The following is an 18,945-nucleotide window of genomic DNA, read 5'->3' as shown; positions in this document are numbered from 1 at the left end:
AAAGGGAACCCTCCTACACAGCTGGTGCCGCGTGGGAGCAAGGTCCAGGCTCAGGCTCTGTCTTTGGACACAACCTTCAAAGCCCCAAAATAACAAGACCCACCTCCTTCCCCCAAAATAACTTCCTTTCCTTCTCCACTTAGAGTTTCTTTGAGGTCTAAGACGCCGGCACACCAGCTCCCTACAGGGAGGTTGCGCGGGTGCCGGGAGTGCGCATCCTTGACGGGGCGGGGAACGGGTGCACGCTGGCTGAGGGCATTCTTAGACGAGCACAGCGCAAAGACAAGGTCGTCAGGGGCGAAAAGCCAGCATAGGAGGTTTTAGCTCTGCCCGGGGAGGCCTGGCCCTGGCGCCTTAAACGCACGGAGCCCCAGGCCCCCAGCCCTGAGCGGAGCCCTGGGGTTCCAGCAGCGCATGGTGGACTCCGCGCCCCTCCTGAGCCACTATCTGGGCCGGGCCGGGCGGAGCTGCGGCCTCTGGGAGCCGCGTCTGTGCCTCGCGCCATCCGCCGCTAACCCGAGCGCCCCAAGGCACCGCCCTCTACCGCCACCCCCACCCCTCCTTCCCGCTCAGCGCTTTAAAACCGCCTGGCAGCGGCTGAAGGCACAGACACAGACGAGATCAAGCTCCGGGCCCGCGCCCCCGACGGCCGGCTAGAGCAGCCCCATGGAAGGTAAGTGCCCTCGCCTCCCCTCCCACGCCCCCGGCGCCGCGCGGTGCCCCTTTGCCACCCTCTGGGGCGCTGCCTCTGCCCTGCTCCCGCTCCTAGCCAGGTGTGGGGATAGAGTTGAGGCCCACTCCTCGTAGACAGTTGCGGGTCAGGAGGTGTGGGTGTCTTTCCTTCTTACCACCCAACGCAGTCCTGATCCCCGGGTCGGGGAAGCCCCCGGCCTCAAGGGTGACCCAAAGGAGGGACATTCCTCGCCTAGTGCGGGATAGAGGGGCAGAGCTCTCTCAGTTAGCTCAGGGTGAAGCCTCCCGGGTCTGGGCAAGTGTGGGGGCAGCTACTGGCAGCAGAGTGCCAGTGTGTCTTGGTTTCTCACACTCGCTGCTCCCCGCCTCCACCGCCTCCCACCGACTCCCCTATATGTGGGCTTGCTGTGATAGAAGGCTGAGGGGAAGGAGAGGTTTTTAGAGAAAGTTACAGAACTAAAGCCAGAGCCCAACCTCTCGGCAGGTTCCGGGACCCAAAGAATAGGGCTCTGAATGCCACCCAGAGCATCATCTCTTCCCTGGCTTTCCTTAAGCGCCTGCTGCCCACCACCCTGAACAGGAGTCCAGGGAAGATGGAGGTTCTGATAAGAGAAGGCTTAGTTTCTACACAGAAGCACAAGGAAAAATGGTTCATTTGACCCAAGATTCCAAGTCCAGAACCAGGCAGCTCTGTTCGGGGCGTTAGGACCTCAAGGGCAATGGCTTTTCCCCTGAGACCCAGCAGAGCCGAGCCAGCAGCGCCCTTCCCCAGCAGATACGTGAGCGCATGAGCTCTGCTTCTGTGTTATTCCTGGGATCCAACCCAGGGAGGTGGTGCTACCCAGATTCTGTCTCCAGAATGCCCGTGGTGTGAAGGGGAGTGACTTTCCCCAGGCATCACAGTACTGGTGGTGTCTGCCCCCAGAGCAGGTGGCCCTGGTGGTTGGGGGCATCCTTGGGGGGCTGCTGCTGTTGACTGGGGTGAGCTACTATCTCTGGAAGAGACTCTGTGCCACATTCACCTATGAGGAGCTGTCAGAGACCACAGCTGCTTCCAGCACACAGGGAGACGCGCTCTGCCCTCTGGATGCCAGGACCCAGGCAAGCAGGTGAGGCAGGATGTGGGGCTAAGGGAGCTCCTGGCCTTGCTTCAGGCCCTCCCTGTGGAGTTTCCCTTGGAGTGGGGTGGAGAAGGAAAGGTCTGTTTGTTTATGGAGCGCCTCCTCTATGCTGTCAGCAGGCCAGGAGCAATCACAAAGAAACCCCCCCCCAAAAAAAGAAAAAAGAAACCCCAAAATCTGAGCCACAGCTATGAGGCAGGTGTTATGAAGCCCATTTTCCAGCTGAGGAAACTGAGGCTCAATGGACGTAAGTCCAGATGGCACAACTAGGAAGTGGCAGAACAGGCATTCAAACTCAGGCAGACGGACTCCAGGAGCTGCGCTCCTGCGCCACTCACCACGGCTGTGGGCAGACGGAGGAGGTGGCTGTGCGCGTCCCCTGGTGTGGGCCCAGAAGACGGTGCTCTTGCCTCCTCCAGCTCCTGCTGGCTTTTTCTCCTCTAGTTCCTGACACTTACACTCTCTGGGCTGAGCACTCTGAAGCCATACCATTCACCTGCTACCTATTTGTCATCTCCCTGCCTCTGGACAGGCCACCAGGCGTGCCATTTGTGGTGCCCCCTTCCCTCCAAAGCCAAGACTGGGTACCCCGGAGCAGCAGAGAGTGGGCCCAGGTCCCACAGGACCCCTACCCAGCCCCGGAGCTCCTGCCCCACACCACTGGCAGCAATCTTGGTGAGTGTGCCCACCAGGGCCTGCCCAGGGGTCATGGTATGCCCAAACCAGGACAGACCCATCTGCTTTCATGGCCTGGCTCCTGAAAAGAGTCCAGATGGGACCCAGGATGCCAGAGTTGCCCAGTGACCACTCTTTCTAGGTATTTCAGTTTACCAATGCCTGCTGCATCCCAGGCTGGGCTAGGTATGGCTTCACGTGCCATTTTGGAGTTAGACCATGGCTGGGGGAATCACCCCATTTTACACATTAATAAACTGAGGCCCCGGAGGGTAACAGTGCCATGCCCGAGGTCACAGAGGCAGTAAGCAACAAATCTGGGGTTGGAAACCCAGTGTTCCCAGGTACAGCACCTGTGCTGGGTCCTCCTCCAGGATGATGGGTTGGCCAATCCAGAGAGCAGAATGGTGGAAGCTGGGCACACAGCTTTCTGCCCACCTCCTTGCTCTGGAGACCTCACTAAGAACCACCCAGTAATTAGCTAAGCCCTTACAATTTAAAGAGGAAGACAACAGGCAGCATTTTATCACTGAGACATCCTCTGGGACACCACAGAAAGGAGCCAGGCCAGATGCTGGGCACTGCACCCACATTGGCGGCCCTGACCTCTAGGGGTGGGGGTCAGTCATGGGGGCAAGGGTTGAATGAATACTGTGTCCTCTGCTAGGAGTCCCAGGAGGAGTAGGCCTGGATGTAGAATGCCTTAGTGCTGAGAATGCGTCCTGCAGAGCTGCACTAGAGAGAGGCTGTGTTTAGTCTGGAGAAGAGAGTGGGGCGAATGTGGTCAGGAGAAGCCGGCGAACTACCTTGTCAAGACTCAGCCAAGAAGGGCTGGGCAGGGAGGGGCGGAAGAGCCAGAGCTTGCGGTCCCCACGCCCCTGCCTTCCCCTGGCCTGCCAGTCTTCCCAGTCCCTGTGTTGTAGGAGATGCATGTGTGGCGGGGACCATCAACCCTGAGCTCTACAAGATCCCAGAGGACCAAAGTGAGGCTGACTTCCCTGAGGGCTGCCTGGGACGGCTGTGGTTCTCCGTGGAATACCAGCAGGAGGCTGAGCGGCTGCTGGTGGGCCTGATCAAGGCACAGAGGCTGCACGCCCCCTCAGAGAACTGTAGCCCCCTGGTGAAGCTCCACCTGCTGCCCGATGAGCGGCGCTTCCTCCAGTCTAAGACCAAATGCAGAACCACCAGTCCACAGTTCAACGAACACTTCGTCTTTCAGGTATGACCTCTGAGCGGGCAGGGCCCAGGGCCCTTTGCCTCCTGGGAAGAACAGACATTGTGCAGGAGAGCCCAGCCTCCAGTGCTAACCAGGGCCCTGCAGCCCCAGGGGCCCCATACCACAGGCTCTACTCTACCCCACCTGCCAGGCCAGGGTGTACAAGAGCCCTGACCCTTGATGGTGGGGGAAGATGAGAGGCTGGAAGGATGAGGGGGCAGAGGGCTGGGCTCCTCCTGTACAGGCTGCCTGGAAGGGAGAAAGAGAAACATATTCTTGGAGTGCCCACTGAATGCCAGGCCCTGGCTTATGGGAGTCAGGAAGGCAGCCAAGACCCTGGAACACGATGAGATTTCTGACATTGTCATCCATGGAAGGTGGAGGGTGAGACCCTCCACCCCCACCCAGGCCTCTTGGGGTGGGGACCAGACTCACTCGTCCTGTCAGAGGCCAGAGCAGGGCCCGAGAGCCATCTTGCGACAGGTGGTACCTCTGCAGCATGGGGGACAGGTGAGCTCAGGGTCCTGAGGTGATGAGGCACTGAGCCAAGCGCACAGAGGCCTTGAGAGCCTCAGCAGGTGACTGGGGCCCTTATGGGAAGCCAGCAATCAAGAGCTCCCGAGAGGCCTTGGACAAACATTTTTAAGAGCAGGGCCGGAAGCTGACTGGCAAGGTAAGGAGAGGCTTGTCTGCAACTGGGAAGACTGTGATTTCTACCTTCTTCCGGGGCTGAGCACTGAGAAGAGGGGTGGCATGGGGCCCAGCCCAAGGCCGTCCTGCTGGGCTCAGGCTGTGAGAATTCACAGGTGAACCTGCTGTTCTTGGAACCTCAAAATCCAAGGTGGGGAGGTTTGAATCATCCCCTGCCCTGTGCCTGCACCAACCTTACCCTGGCCTCTCTGTGCTTCCCTCTCTAGGGAAGAGAAAGAGAAGAAAATCAAATTTAATTAACCATCTGCCATAAGCCAGGCCCTTTGATTGGGGTTTTATAACCCAGAGAGTAAGAACAATTATTCCATCTTACAGGTGAGGAGACTGAGTCTCAGGGAGAGGACTGTTCAGGTGCCAAATTCAGATAGCAGAGACGGGGGGTTCCCTGGGCTCCAGGGTGGGAGCCTCTCACACTTTTAGTTTAGGCAACTCACTTGGATGCCTGTTAAATGGTAGATTCTGCTTGGTGGGTCTGAGTGGAGCCCAAGGTCCTGCGTTTCTAACAAGGTCCAGGGGGTGGTGGGTGCTGCTGGTTCTGGGACCACACTCTGTGTGGCAAGGCTCTGGCACAGCCTTCCACCTCCTGGGGACACTGGCCCCACTGAGGCAAAGGGTCCCCTGAGGATGCCTGGGTTTGGGGTGTGCAGGTCCCTGGTTGAGATACCCCTCATGGAAAGATTCTGTTTCCAGAACAACATATCACGTCATCCCATCCCCTGACCCTTCCTGACTCCAGCCGGGCCCTCGTCTCTCCAAGGTATCCAGCAAGAGCGTCAACCAGAGGGTGCTGAGGTTCTCAGTGTACCACGTGGACAGGCAGAGGAAGCACCAGCTCCTAGGCCAAGTGCTGTTCCCTCTGAAGAAGGAGACACTGGTGGGCAACTGCCGGCGCGTCCTCTGGAGAGACCTGGAAGCCGAGAGCCTGGAGGTAAAGGTTAGGGTCACCAGACACATGCCAGACGACCATGAGTCTGACCACCGTAGACAGCCAGCAGGTGTGGCCCAGCAGAATACTGGCCACTACCCCACAAGTGCGACTCGTGGTGGAGGGCCCAGGCCAGAGCTGCATGGGACAGTGGAGGTGCACCTGAGGCTCTTTTGCCCTGGAGATTACTTGGAGCATCCTGGAAAAACCACATTTGGATTCCCATCCAGATCAGATAGCTATGAAAGTTGACACCTCAAATGGACCTGCCAAGGAAATTACCCACTCTTCCCCCAATACCCCCCCACCTCATGAGGATGACTCAGAATAGGCCTTGGAATTCCCCATTCCTAGGTTTGAATCCTCAGCTCTGGTCCTTACTATGTGATTTTCAGCAGGCCCCTTCAACTCCCCAGACCTCAGTTTCCCCATCTGTAAAATGGTGGATGGGCTTCAAGGAAGGAGTATGGCTATGTCATGAGTACCCCGGGCCTGCCTGCCAGGAGGAAGGAGGAAGGCATGGGGGCCTCCAGCACCTACCTGGGGTGCTTTCCTCTTGGCTTCTCCAGGCTCCCTCCGAATTTGGTGACCTCCAGTTCTGCCTCAGCTACAATGACCGTCTGAACCGCCTCACCGTGGTTGTGCTGCGAGCCAAGGGACTCCGGCTCCGGGAGAACACGAGTTTTGTCAGTAAGGTTTCCCCCTGGGGCAGGGCCCAGCCCATGATCTTGGAGCCTGGAGTCTGGCCCTCAACCCTGGCCATCTGGTTTCTGCTTGCATGTGCTACCAGGAGCATTGCTGCCTCCCAAGCCACACCCTCCCTCTCTGCACAGCTGCTGCTGCTGCTAAGTCACTTCAGTCGTGTCTGACTCTGTGCGACCCCATAGATGGCAGCCCACCAGGCTCCCCCGTCCCTGGGATTCTCCAGGCAAGAACACTGGAGTGGGTTGCCATTTCCTTCTCCAATGCATGAAAGTGAAAAGTGAAAGTGAAGTCGTGTCTGACTCTTATCGACCCCATGGAGTGCAGCCAACCAGGCTCCTCTGCCCATGGGATTTTCCAGGCAAGAGTACTGGAGTGGGGTGCCATTGCCTTCTCCGCTCTGCACAGCTAGGGTGTGAGAAATTGCTTCCTTATGTTGATCCCAAGGCTGCATCCCCTTGGCCTTCACCAAGACCCTTAAGAACCCTAAGACCAAGCCTGCCCCTCCCTTTTCCCAAAGCAGTGCCTTGGCTCCTGTACTGTGCTGCCTGTCTCCAGCCCTGCCCTTCTGCAAAGCGAGGGCTCCTCCCAGGGCAGGGAGCAGCAAACAGGGTGTCCCTGCATGCAGAGCTTGACTCTCAGCTAGAACTCAGGAGCTGGAGGAATGCAGACCCCACTCTGGCTCACCCTAAATGTCCAGCCCCATTGTGGGGCCCCCAGCAAGGGGGTGGTTGTCTGCCCTTTGTGCGTCTCTGCATTTGGGTCATTATAAGCAAGCTGGCATTCAGCCTTCCACTGTGGATTCAAAACCCATCTAACAGCAACTTCCCCCCCCAAAAAAAAAATTAAAAAACTTGACCTCTGAATGGGGTGCTTAAGGGCCCCAGGAGGCCTGGGCGCCCAGCAAGGAGGATCCACCCCACAATGGGGACGGATGGGCGTGTGGTGCCAGGCTGCAGTAACAAGGGCCAGCCAAACCTTGGGTGCGTTCAGGAGGCAGAGAGGAAGGAAGAGGAAGGGAGCCAAGCATTTCCTTGGCTGTAGGCAGTATGCTAATCAACCCCGTTTCCTCTTGTAACGCCCTTTGGCTGCAGCAGTTGTGAGCAATGGGGTCCTGGCACCCAGGCGAGGCATGAGCCCGCCCACCCAGGCTCCCACGGGCAGGAGGCTGGGCCCCCTGCCTGTCCCTCCCAGCCTGCAGTCTGTCCTGCCCCTCAGGTGTGTTTGTCAAAGTGTCTCTGATGAACCACAACAAGTTTGTCAAGTGCAAGAAGACTTCGGCGGTGCTGGGCTCCACCAACCCTGTGTACAGCGAGACCTTTAGCTTCAAAGCCGTCCCCGCTGAGCTGGACACGGCGAGCCTCAGCCTGACAGTGCTGCAGAGCGCCGAAGGGGACAGTAAGGCTGCCCCTCACTGTCAGCCTGGGGATTGGGCTGAGGAGGGGCTGCTGTGCATTCAGGAAGCGTGGACCCTTTGGAGGGAGCCGTATGGTTTCTGTTCTGTGCCTAAGGAAACTAGTGCTCAGAGAGGCTAAGATATTTACCCAAGGACACGGAGCTTGCTAGTGAGATAGCTGGAGCTCACACCCAGCTTTAGTCTGGTGTCATTGTCCACAGGACCCTAGAAAGAGGTTAAAGGATGGCCCCTGCTACTCCGTCCTGGGGCAAATCGCCAGAGAGGTTGGGAAACAGCATAGCTACTTGCACTGGCCAAGCGACCTGGTGCTGTGGGTCTTTATGTACCCTGTGTTGCCTCGTGCCCTCTGTACAAGCCCTGAGGGTCCTGGGTGAGGTTCAGGGTGGATGAGAGGATGGAGTTATCCCGCACTGCCCCTCACTCCAGGGTCCACGTCACTGAGGCAGAGCTGTCAGGTCAGCTGGTCTCAGGGGTCAGAGCTTAGGCCCCTTCTCCATTGTGATACTTGGTAAAAGGCGAAAATTATTGTTGAGTGTTCCTGCTGAATATACAAGTTGACTGAGGGAAGAGGGCTTCTTTCTGGAGGGGCCCCTTCCTCCCTCAGCTCTTTGATGCAAGGCAGTTTGATGGCCCACCAGGAGGATGGGGGGCAGAATGGGTGCCCGCACTGAAGGGCAGGCTCTTTACTTGGGCTCCCTTCCCCGTCAGCTCCAGCTCCAGAGCAAAGTCAGGACCCCTTTGGAGGCTGTTAAAGAGGGAGGGAGCTGGCTACTTCCCTTAAGAGAAGGAGTGAGTGAGAGAGAGGGAAGGCCCTGGGGATGGCTTAGGTGAGGTGGCTTCTAAGCTTCCGAGAATGACCATGTTCTCCCTCCCCTGCAGGGAGTCACGAGCTGGGCCGGGTGGTGGTGGGCCCCTACATGTACACCCGCGGCAGAGAACTGGAGCACTGGAACGAGATGCTTAGCAAACCCAAGGAGTTGGTGAAGCGTTGGCATGCACTTTGCCGCACCACCGAGCCCTAACCAGGGCGGGGAACTCAGTTCTGCTCCAGAAGCTCTCTCTCCCCATAGCCATGCCTGACAGCCACAGGCTCAGACACTGCATCCAGCAACTCACTGGGCTGCAGAGTCAGCCTGAGCTGGGGGAATATGTATGCTGATGTATAGGAGAGAAGAGGGGACAAGAGAGCCCTGGCCTGGGCAGTGGTGTGACCGGTGGGTTACATCTCAGCAGCCCGAGAGGCCCTCCTTGACTCACTCTGTCCTTCTTTGCCCATGGGGCTGCCTGGACTTAGAATCCTGGCTCCTGGTCATCCATGTCTTGAATTGGACTGGAAACTCAGACACTGAGAAGAAATAGTGTCTTTAGTGAAAGTGTAGCTGTACATGTGTAGAGTGCCGTGGAAACTTGGAAAGCTGAGGATGTGTTAATGTTCAGCCTACACTTTTTTCTGCTGTCGTTTCTCTACCTTCTGCCTGGCAGAGAAGACAAGTTGTCTAAAAGGTTTACTTCAGTTGGTTCACAATAAATATTAGGTTGGTACAACAGTAATTGCAGTTTCAGACTGTGAATTTTAAATCATTATAACTAGGCTCAGACACATCTTATTAATAAAAATAGGAACCATTACAATCAACACATTTTTACCAATGAAAAATAAGTTTGTTTATTCCTGTAGCATAACAATTTGTGCTTCAGGATTCAACGAACTCTTGGAAAGCATTTTCTGCCTCCAGCTGATTGTGGAAGTGTTTTCCCTGCAAAAAGTTGTTGAGAGATTCTTGAAGAAGTGGTAGTCAGTAGGTGAGAGGTATACGGTGGATGAGGCAAAATTTCATAGCCCAGTTCGTTCCGTTTTTGAAATGTTGGTTGTGCGACGTGCGGTTGGGCATCGTCACGGAGAAGAATCGGGCCCTTCTGTTGACCAGTGCTGGCTACAGACATTGGAGTTTTCAGTGCATATCATCCATTTGCTGAGCATACTTCTCAGATGTAATGCTTTCGCTGGGATTCAGAAAACTGTAGTGGATCAGCCTGGCAGCAGACCACCAGTGACCATGACCATTTTTTGGTGCAAGTTTGGCTTTGGGAAGTGCTTTGGAGCTTCTTCTCAGGCCACCCACTGAGCTGGTTGTCACCAGCTGTCATACCAAATCCACTTTTTGTCACGTGTCACAATCTGATAGAGAAATGGTTCATTGTTGTTATGTAGAATACGAGAAGACAACACTTCAAAACGATGGTTTGGTTTTTTTTTTTCCGGTCATCTCAGGAGGCACTCACTTATGGAGTTTTTCACCTTTCCAGTTTGCCTCAAATGCCAAGTGACCGTAGAATGGTCAACGCTGAGTTCATGGGCAGCTTCTCATGTAGTTGTAAGAGGATCAGTTTCAGTGATTGCTCTCAACTGGTCGTTGTCAACTTCCAATGGTCACCCACTACGCTCCTCATCTTCAAAGCTCTCGTCTCCTTTGCAAAACTTCTTGAACCACGGCTGCACTGTATGCTCATTAGCAGTTCCTAGGTCAAATGTGTTGTTGATGTTTCGAGTTGTCTGATTATTAACAACCTATTTTGTACTTGAATTAAAAAAAAAATCACCCGAGTCTGCTTTTTTCCTAACATCATTTCTATAGTCTAAAATAAATATAAAATATACAGCAAGTAATGTCATTAGCAAAAACATAAAGTGAGAAATGCACATTAAAATTATGTGTAATATAACCACATTTATTTAAGAATGTATCCCAATATCAAACAGCAAATTTCAACAAGGCAAAATTGCAGTTACTTTTGCACCAACCTAATATAATAGAAATTTATGACCAACCTAGATAGCATATTCAAAAGCAGAGACATTACTTTGCCAACAAAGGTTCATCTAGTCAAGGCTATGGTTTTTCCTATGGTCATGTATGGATGTGAGAGTTGGACTGTGAAGAAGGCTGAGCACTGAAGAATTGATGCTTTTGAACTGTGGTGTTGAAGAAGACTCTTGAGAGTCCCTTGGACTGCAAGGAGATCCAACCAGTCCATTCTGAAGGAGATCAGCCCTGGGGTTTCTTTGGAAGGAATGATGCTAAAGCTGAAACTCCAGTACTTTGGCCACCACATGGGAAGAGTTGACTCATTGGAAAAGACTCTGATGCTGGGAGGGATTGGGGGCAGGAGGAGAAGGGGACGACAGAGGATGAGATGGCTGGATGGCATCACTGACTCGATGGACGTGAGTCTGAGTGAACCCTGGAGTTGGTAATGGACAGGAAGGCCTGGCATGCTGCGATTCACGGGGTCGCAAAGAGTCGGACACGACTGAGCGACTGAACTTAACTGAACTGAATATAATAGCATAGTCTGACAACTAGGTTGGGTGTGTAAGTGTGGAACAGTCCCAGGATGCCTGGGCAGCATGGCTTAGAAGAGAAGGCTCTTGGGGACCAAGACTCACTGGCTTCACACCTGCAGGAGAATGCTGTGAACAGCCCGCCCAGGTACCGAGTGGTGGACAAGTTCTGGTCATCTGCCCTTGGGCCTCCCACCTCGGGTAAGAAATGGTGAAAGCACGTGGCCAAAGCACAGCCCATAGGGCTGAAACCTTTGCCTGTAAGCCCAGCAGATCCATTATGATTGCTGTGTTGTGGTAGGTGTCAGTGTAAACTTCACTAAGATGGAAGTTCCCACAAACCACAGTCATCGATTCCCTGTGAAGATGTACTCAAAGTCACCAGCAGCCCTTCTGCTTGTCACTGATAACTGTTATCAAGCAGTTATCATTTTCACCTGAATACTACTAAGCTTGCAGATTCAAGCCTTGTTTCTTTGTAACTGAAACAACACTTAAGTGGTAACTTCTCTTTTATTACACAGTGAAGCAACTTCTGCAAAAGAAAGTAGTGAAATGTTGCCTCTTTGACTTCACCTCCAATCTCTGTCAATGCACAAATATAAGCCTTGCCGCTAGTGGTCTGTATGCACAGAATACCTTGTGTTTGCTTTTCCTCACTTATTTCATGGTTTTTAACATAACCAACACTGCAGTAATTTCTAACAGCATCACAGCACACACGTAATGGCATTCTCTATGTGTTTGTTTGGGACTTCCCTGGTGGCTTAGTGGTGAATAATCCACCTGCCAATGCAGGAGCCATGGGCTCAATCCCTGATCCAGGAAGACCCCCTGAAGAAGAAAATGGCAACCCCTCCAGTATTCTTGCCTGGAGAACCCCACGGACAGAGGAGCCTGGTGGGCTACAGGCCATGGGGTCGCAAAGGGTTGAACATCAGACACCACTTAGTGACTAAACAACAGCAGTGTGTTTGTACAGCCAGCTACTAAGATGGAACGGTTCCCCTTTCTCTTGGGGTCCCAAGACCACAGGTGCCAACTACCCCCACATTTCAAGGGGAGGTTCTTGTCTCAGTGACCTTTCCAGGGCCACTTGGAAAATTTGGTAAATATGCCCTTTGCAGGACAGAATGGACAGACATGTCTGACTCACAGTTGAACATTTTCAATGGCAAGAGACAGGCAGGCTCTCTGCTCTGAAGGGGAGGTGGGGGTGCTCTGTCGGGTTGGCCCCTGTTCACATATACAGTCAGGGCGAAAAGACACCGTGTCTCCGTGGGCCTAAGACAGCAGGTCTCAATCCTGTCCACAAGGTGAGCCAAGCAGAATGAAGCCCTTGGCATTTCCGTAAAACATTTAGAGTCAGCTTCTTAATTTCCACACCAAAAAAGTACTAGAACTTGGTTGGACTTTCCATTCAACATATTCAGTTTGGGGACAATTTGGTATCTTTAAAATGTTGAATCTTCAGCCCATTAACATGGTGTATTACATGTGTATGACATGGTGTATCCCTCCATTTCTTTAGGGTTTTTGCAAGTTTCTTTAAACTTGTTTTGTGGTTTTACAGGAAAGTGTTCTTGTACCTCTTCTCTTGGATTTCCTCTTAGGTGTTTTATATTTGTTTCTAGTATATAAAAATGCTATTGACTTTTGTACATTGACTTTGTACCTAGTGAGTGGCCTTGCTAAAGTCACTTGTAATTGTTTGTAGATTCTTTGTATTTTCTTTGTATATAGTAATGACCTCTGTGAATGATACTTTTACTTTTTCCTTTACAATCTTCATGCCTTCTTTATCTCTTGCAAAATTGTGGTGGCTGTGTGATTGGACAGGAAAAGGAAATAAAAGGAATCCAGATCATGAAAGAAGGAGTAAAACTATACTTATTTGCAGATAACATGGTTTTGCGGAGAAGGAAATGACAACTCACTCCAGTATTCTTGCCTAGAGAATCCTGTGAACAGAGGAGCCTGGTCTATGGGGTCGCACAGAGTCAGACACACCTGAAGCAACTTAGCATGCATGCATTCATTGGAAAAGGAAATGGCAATCCACTCCAGAATTCTTGCCTGGAGAATCCCAGGGACATAGGAGCCTGGTGGGCTGCCATCTATGGGGTCACACAGAGTCAGACACAACTGAAGCGACTTAGCAGCAGCAGCAGCAACATGGCTTTATGTATAGAAAATCCCAAGAAACCCACCAAAAAATTTTGTGAATATAAAATTCTAGGTTGACATTTCTTTTTCTTTCAACAGCTTTAAAATGTCATTCAAGTTTCAGAATTTCTTTTTTATTTGGCTATGCCACGTGACGTGCTTAGTTCCCTGAGTAGGAAATGAACCTGGGCCACCACAGTGAAATCAGTGAGCTCTAACCACCGGACCACCAGAGAATTCCCGAGTTTCTTTTCTGTGTTTTGCTTTTATCTAGCATCTTGTCCCCTCTAATCCTAGCTGCCTTGGCAACTCCAATCTCCAACGTCTTGTCTGTTCAGCTCCAGAGCCTGTGCTTCCTTTTCTACCTCTTAACCCATGGCCCTCTGTGCAAATGCTCAGCAAGGTTCCTAAAGGGAAAAGTGGCTCACAAACTGTCAGCTCATCCCTTGTGTTTTCCTTCTTCTGAGATCATGGCCCATCAAATGCTTGTTGACTTGGCAGCTCTTTAGCAAAGAAGCTTTCTGTATTTCATTCAGGCTTTCTAATTCTCAGCATGAACATAACTCTGACTCAAGCAGAAAAATCATTATTTTCTCAGAATTCTTCTCCCAGAGAAAGAACTCACAACACAGAGTGATTTTATACAGGGAATTTGATGACACAAGTTACAAGTTACATAGCCTTCTTAGGGGCTGATGAAGTCAAAAGGAGAAAGGTTGTATCAGTTGGCTGTTTTTGGGGAAATGGTGCATAACAAAGAATCTCAGCATCTTAGTGTTCTACTAAATTGCACGTGTATTTCTCACACATCTGTGGATCAGCTGAATATGGGCGGGTCTAGATTAGGCAACTCACTTTCAACCTGTGGGTCGGACCAGGCTCATGTCCTCACCTGGGCCTGCTCCATGTTTGTTCATTCTGAGCACAAGCTGAAGGGGCAGCAGCAACCCAGGGAAAGCTTTTCCATTGGGAAGGCAGAAGAAGGACAAACACATTTCTACCTTCAGCTTGTGCTGTGTCGCCTGATATCCTATTGGCTGAAGTGAGTCATGTAGCCGAGTTTCCAAGTCAAGGGGCAGGGTAAACTACACCTTTTTGTGAGAGGAGTTGCAAAGCACCCTGGCAATAGATACAGCTACAGGGAGAGGCTAAGGACGGGGGTGATAACTCAGGGTGCCATACTGACGTTTCCTAGAAACGCGTAACTCCAGGGTCTGTGCTCGGCTGTACAGGTGCAGTCCCAGAGGAGGAGAACTCCCTGTCTCGTAACTGCTGCCAGGTCTCAAAGCCATTGCTGCCTACTTGGTACCCTATAGTGACAACGGGCTGGAATTTGCACAAATTTTATTTTTTGTTCAAATTACTACAAGAATCTCAAGCATCTTGCTGTCATAAGCATCACAATCAAAGGAAGAAAAGGATGATTTTCTACTCTCTGCTTCCGAGCTTCACCTGAGTGCCTCACATTTGGTAAACCACCTGGAACCTGGTCCATAAGAGTCTGGGAAGCATAATTTTCAGACTTTCATTTCCCAAAACTGTAATACAGACCTTTAAAGTGGATGAGAAGGGTACTGTGTGCCATCCCACACTCGGGCAAACCTGAGTCATGGGATCCTGTAGGAAAAGGAGGCTCTGGAAGAACCCATGTGAGCACTCGAGCTCATAACTGGTCATGTAGAACCTCTCCTGCCCCTTAGGTGGCCTTTCTGTACCACTTCCCTGCCCCTTCCTGGATGATCAGAAATCCCTGTTAGGGGACAATGGTGGTGGTGGTGGTCCAGTGGTTAAGACTGCATGCTTCCAATTCAGAGGATGTGAGCTCAATCCCTGGCACAGAAACCTAGGTTCCACATGACACATGGAGCAACCAAAAAAATGAATAAATAAATAAAATTAAAATAAAAAAGAGATCCCTGTTAGAAAATTGGGAGGAAGAATGGAAGCACAAACTGGAGAAATAAAAAAATGGTGCTCCATGCCTATCTATAAGGCATGAGCCTAGGTCAGGGCAGGAGAGAAGGGAGGTGTGAACTTTAAATGGCATTGGAGGTTTAGACCACTGCATGGGGCTGGACATTTCCAGTGCTGAACACAGCTTGTTTTTACAACTAGAAGTCACAGGAAAAATTTATTGTTACATAAGAATGATTTAACAAGTCATGGGACTTGCCCTAGATTTTATCCAAAGGGCAGGGGAAAGCTACCTACCAAGCAGGTTTGAATGGGTGAGTGGGGAAGAAAAGAATGAAGCAGTTAACTGATTACATTCTATAAGGCTGGCTCTTTCAACAAAATGGATGTATGTCTTAATTTATGAAGATAGATTGGACTATCTGCCTATTATGGGTTTTCCCCCCTTCATTTTTAAGTAAGGGATTACTTGCTCAGATCACTCCTCCCCTCTCTGCCTCAGGGCTGTGTTTCTCAGAGCGGACATCAAGGTGGGGAGGAAGGAACCAGCTCCGAGGAACTGTACAGGTCTTTGTGCATCCGCTTGTTAAACTGTACAACAGTTCAGGAGGAGCTTGCCCACACTTGGAAGTGAGGGGAGTGCACATCAGGAAGGCAATGCCATCTCTCAGGCTGCAGAACTAGGAAGTGGTGAAGCTGGAATCTGAATCCGATTCCAGATGTCTAAAAATGGTAACATTATCACATTTAGCCCGAGAGACCTCAGAAAGGACAGAGATGCTCTGGAGTGCCAGAACATTCCACAGCCTGGGATCCATGAAAGGACCTGTACGTGCCTATTCAATAGAGCCGCTTCTGTTTGTCCCCGTTTGGTTTCTAGTGAGGCTGTTTATCTCCACGTTTCATTCCTTTTCCCCTACTTCCCTCCCTCCCTCCCTCTCCTCTCCTTCACTCCAGTCTGGTAAGTTCTCTGTTCATCTCCACTGATGAGGTATATATAATCCAGCAAATGACGAAATTTGATTTCTATCTGCCCTTTGATATGGTAATATGCTTTTATCGGTTTGCTAATTGACAAATCTGGTAGGACAAACTTGCAGGGAGTGGATGAGTCGGGTGGGTGGTGCACCGGTACAGACCGGAGTGGGGCCTGGAGCTGGTGGTCTCCTTGTCAGGAGGGCCATGGGAACGTGATTGACGGGGTGGCTAGGCCAAGCCGGAAGCCGGTGGAGGGACCCGCGGCGTCCAGGGTATGTCGCTGGAGCAGAGCGCCACCCAGTGTCGGCGCACCCCTGGGGATAAATGCAGCTACTGGCACCCACCGAGAAAAGCGCCTACATCCCGCAATGGATCTCTAGCGCCTTCTTCTGTTTAGTAGCGTTACTTACTCACTGCGAAGGAGAGACGCTTAAAGGGAATTCCATCTGCAGAGCAAGTTTTAAAGGATGAATTTGGAGCTGATTCCGGAGGTGAAGGGCTGAAAAAAGGACTTCGGTTCTTGTCTTCTTTGAAGAACTCAGCAGAGATCAAGATTGTGAGAAAAAAAAGGGGGGGCTTCATTAGAAGAAAAATGCATGTGGAAGAAGCAAAGTGTGTGTGGAAACAACAGGATACGTTTGAAGGGGCACACAGGTGAGCGCAGAGTGAGTTGCATCTTCTAGGGGCAGCTTAGGTTGCTTATGTAGTGGCAGTTTTCTGGACTTTTTTTTTTTTTTTTTCTGGTCAGTCATCTCCATATTTGGCCCTGGTGTGGGGGCACATCTCAGCCAAGATGGATTCCAGCTTGCATCTTCTCCCTCCTTTTGTCCTTCCCCTAGACTGAAGGCCTTCTCTGCATATGTGTCCTGGGGGGAAATCCACAAGAATGCATCCAATCAGGCCCAATGCTCCCACTGGTATCCCATCTTAAAGCATCAGCAAGACATCAGTTGCAGGGCTCAGCCTGGGGCCTATCTCCTCCATCAGAGCTGCAGGGAAACTGATAACTGGTAATTGTGGTGAAACTGATAAACCAGCTCCCCCACTACCCCACACACTCTTCTCTTGAGTCCATTCCCAAGCACTAGCTCCCCTTCTCACAGCCACTAACCTAATGTTTTAAACCACTTTACGCGCAGGCGGCTGCGACGGGCGCGCTAAAGCACGGCCAAGAGGAGCTACCCCACGTCCGACGTCAGGGGCAGAAGCCGGGAAGACCCCATGCCTGAAGGGCGGCGGCCAAGAGGAGTTACCCTGCGTTGGAGGTCAGGGGCAGCAGTCGAGAGTGCGACTGCGACGGTGCAGGAATGGCTGAGAGGAGCTACCCCACGTCCGAGGTCTGGGGCGGGGGGTGTGGCGGAGAGCAGTTACCCCACGTCCGAGGTCAGGGGCGGCGGCGGGAGGAGATACCCCACTCCCTTAAGCCCGAGGCCAGGGGCGGCGGGTGGAAGGAGCTACCCCACGCCCCCACGGCCGAGGCCAGGGGCGGTGGCCGGGAGGACCAACCCCACGTCCAAGGAGCCGTGGCTGCGCGGGCGCAGGAGGGCCTAGAGGAGCTATCCCACGTTGAAGGTCAGGAAGGGCGCTGGTGAGGAGATGCCCCTCATCCAAGGTAAGGAGCATTGGCTGCGCTTTGCTGGAGCAGCCGTGAAGAGATACCCCACGCCCAAGGTAAGAGAAATACAAGTAAGACGGTAGGTGTTGCAAGAGGGCATCAGAGGGCAGACACATTGAAACCATACTCACAGAAAACTAGTCAATCTAATCACACTAGGACCACAGCCTTGTCTAACTCAATGAAACTAAGCCATGCCCGTGGGGCAACCCAAGATGGGCGGGTCATGGTGGAGAGATCTGACAGAATGTGGTCCACTGGAGAAGGGAGTGGCAAACCACTGCAGTATTCTTGCCTTGAGAACCCCATGAACAGTATGAAAAGGCAAAATGATAGGATACTGAAAGAGGAGCTCCCCTGGTCAGTAGGTGCCCAATATGCTACTGGAGATCAGTGGAGAAATAACTCCAGAAAGAATGAAGGGATGGAGCCAAAGCAAAAAGAATACCAGCTGTGGATGTGACTAGTGATAGAAGCAAGGTCTGATGCTGTAAAGAGCAATATTGCATAGGAACCTGGAATGTCGGGTCCATGAATTAAGGCAAATTGGAAGTGGTCAAACAAGAGATGGCAAGAGTGAATGTCGACATTCTAGGAATCAGCGAACTGAAATGGACTGGAATGGGTGAATTTAACTCAGATGACCATTATATCTACTACTGCGCGCAGGAATCCCTCAGAAGAAATGGAGTAGCCATCATGGTCAACAAAAGAGTCCGAAATGCAGTACTTGCATGCAATCTCAAAAACGACAGAATGATCTCTGTTCGTTTCCAAGGCAAACCATTCAATATCACGGTAATCCAAGTCTATGCCCCAACCAGTAACGCTGAAGAAGCTGAAGTTGAATGGTTCTATGAAGACCTACAAGACCTTTTAGAACTAACACCTAAAAAAGATGTCCTTTTCATTATAGGGGACTGGAATGCAAAAGTAGGAAGTCAAGAAACACCTGGAGTGACAGTCAAATTTGGCCTTGGAATACGGAATGAAGCAGGGCAAAGACTAATAGCGTTTTGCCAAGAAAATGCACTGGTCATAACAAACACCCTCTTCCAACAACACAAGAGAAGACTCTATACATGGACATCACCAGATGGTCAACACTGAAATCAGATTGATTATATTCTTTGCAGCCAAAGATGGAGAAGCTCTATACAGTCAGCAAAAACAAGACCAGGAGCTGACTGTGGCTCAGACCATGAACTCCTTATTGCCAAATTCAGACTTAAATTGAAGAAAGTAGGGAAAACCACTAGACCATTCAGGTATGACCTAAATCAAATCCCTTATGATTGTACAGTGGAAGTGAGAAATAGATTTAAGGGCCTAGATCTGATAGATAAGAGTGCCTGATGAGCTATGAAATGAGGTTCGTGACATTGTACAGGAGACAGGGATCAAGACTATTCCCATGGAAAAGAAATGCAAAAAAGCAAAATGGCTGTCTGGGGAGGCCTTACAAATAG

At 51.5% G+C, this 18,945-nt stretch overlaps 2 protein-coding genes across 3 annotated transcripts in view; one reads left to right on the top strand and one right to left on the bottom strand.

The window, feature by feature from the left end:
• Positions 1 to 343: 343 nt before the first annotated feature.
• SYT15 (synaptotagmin 15) lies at positions 344 to 17,258 on the top strand. Of its 2 annotated transcripts, XM_019953977.2 has the most exons (8): positions 346 to 673; positions 1,619 to 1,802; positions 2,347 to 2,489; positions 3,413 to 3,708; positions 5,174 to 5,344; positions 5,911 to 6,031; positions 7,262 to 7,441; positions 8,340 to 17,258. In XM_019953977.2, the coding sequence occupies exons 1-8, from the start codon at positions 667 to 669 to the stop codon at positions 8,480 to 8,482; spliced, it is 1,245 nt and encodes a 414-aa protein (XP_019809536.2). In that variant the 5' UTR covers positions 346 to 666; the 3' UTR covers positions 8,483 to 17,258. The 2 variants fall into 2 exon arrangements, with proteins under 2 accessions (XP_070638382.1, XP_019809536.2); XM_070782281.1 differs by lacking the exon at positions 7,262 to 7,441 and having other exon boundaries at positions 344 to 673.
• The window catches only part of SHLD2 (shieldin complex subunit 2), a 45,710-nt gene continuing 41,061 nt past the window's right edge, over positions 14,297 to 18,945 (bottom strand). Inside the window, exon 8 of the mRNA XM_070782275.1 lies at positions 14,297 to 16,727. Within this exon, the coding sequence (XP_070638376.1) occupies positions 16,606 to 16,727 (122 nt within the window). The 3' untranslated portion in view covers positions 14,297 to 16,605. The remainder of the gene's footprint in view (positions 16,728 to 18,945) is intronic.

Source organism: Bos indicus, chromosome 28 (genome assembly GCF_029378745.1).
Source record: "Bos indicus isolate NIAB-ARS_2022 breed Sahiwal x Tharparkar chromosome 28, NIAB-ARS_B.indTharparkar_mat_pri_1.0, whole genome shotgun sequence".
Classification (NCBI taxonomy): domain Eukaryota; kingdom Metazoa; phylum Chordata; class Mammalia; order Artiodactyla; family Bovidae; genus Bos; species Bos indicus.
Note: the sequence above shows the minus strand (reverse complement) of the source record. Positions and strands in the feature narration are given on the sequence as shown.

Bases quoted from the DNA above. Each gene is read 5' to 3' on its own strand.
- SYT15 (XM_019953977.2), top strand. The intron at 5,345-5,910 runs GTAAAGGTTAGG...TGGCTTCTCCAG, and splicing joins TGGAAGCCGAGAGCCTGGAG to GCTCCCTCCGAATTTGGTGA. The intron at 7,442-8,339 runs GTAAGGCTGCCC...CCTCCCCTGCAG, and splicing joins GCAGAGCGCCGAAGGGGACA to GGAGTCACGAGCTGGGCCGG.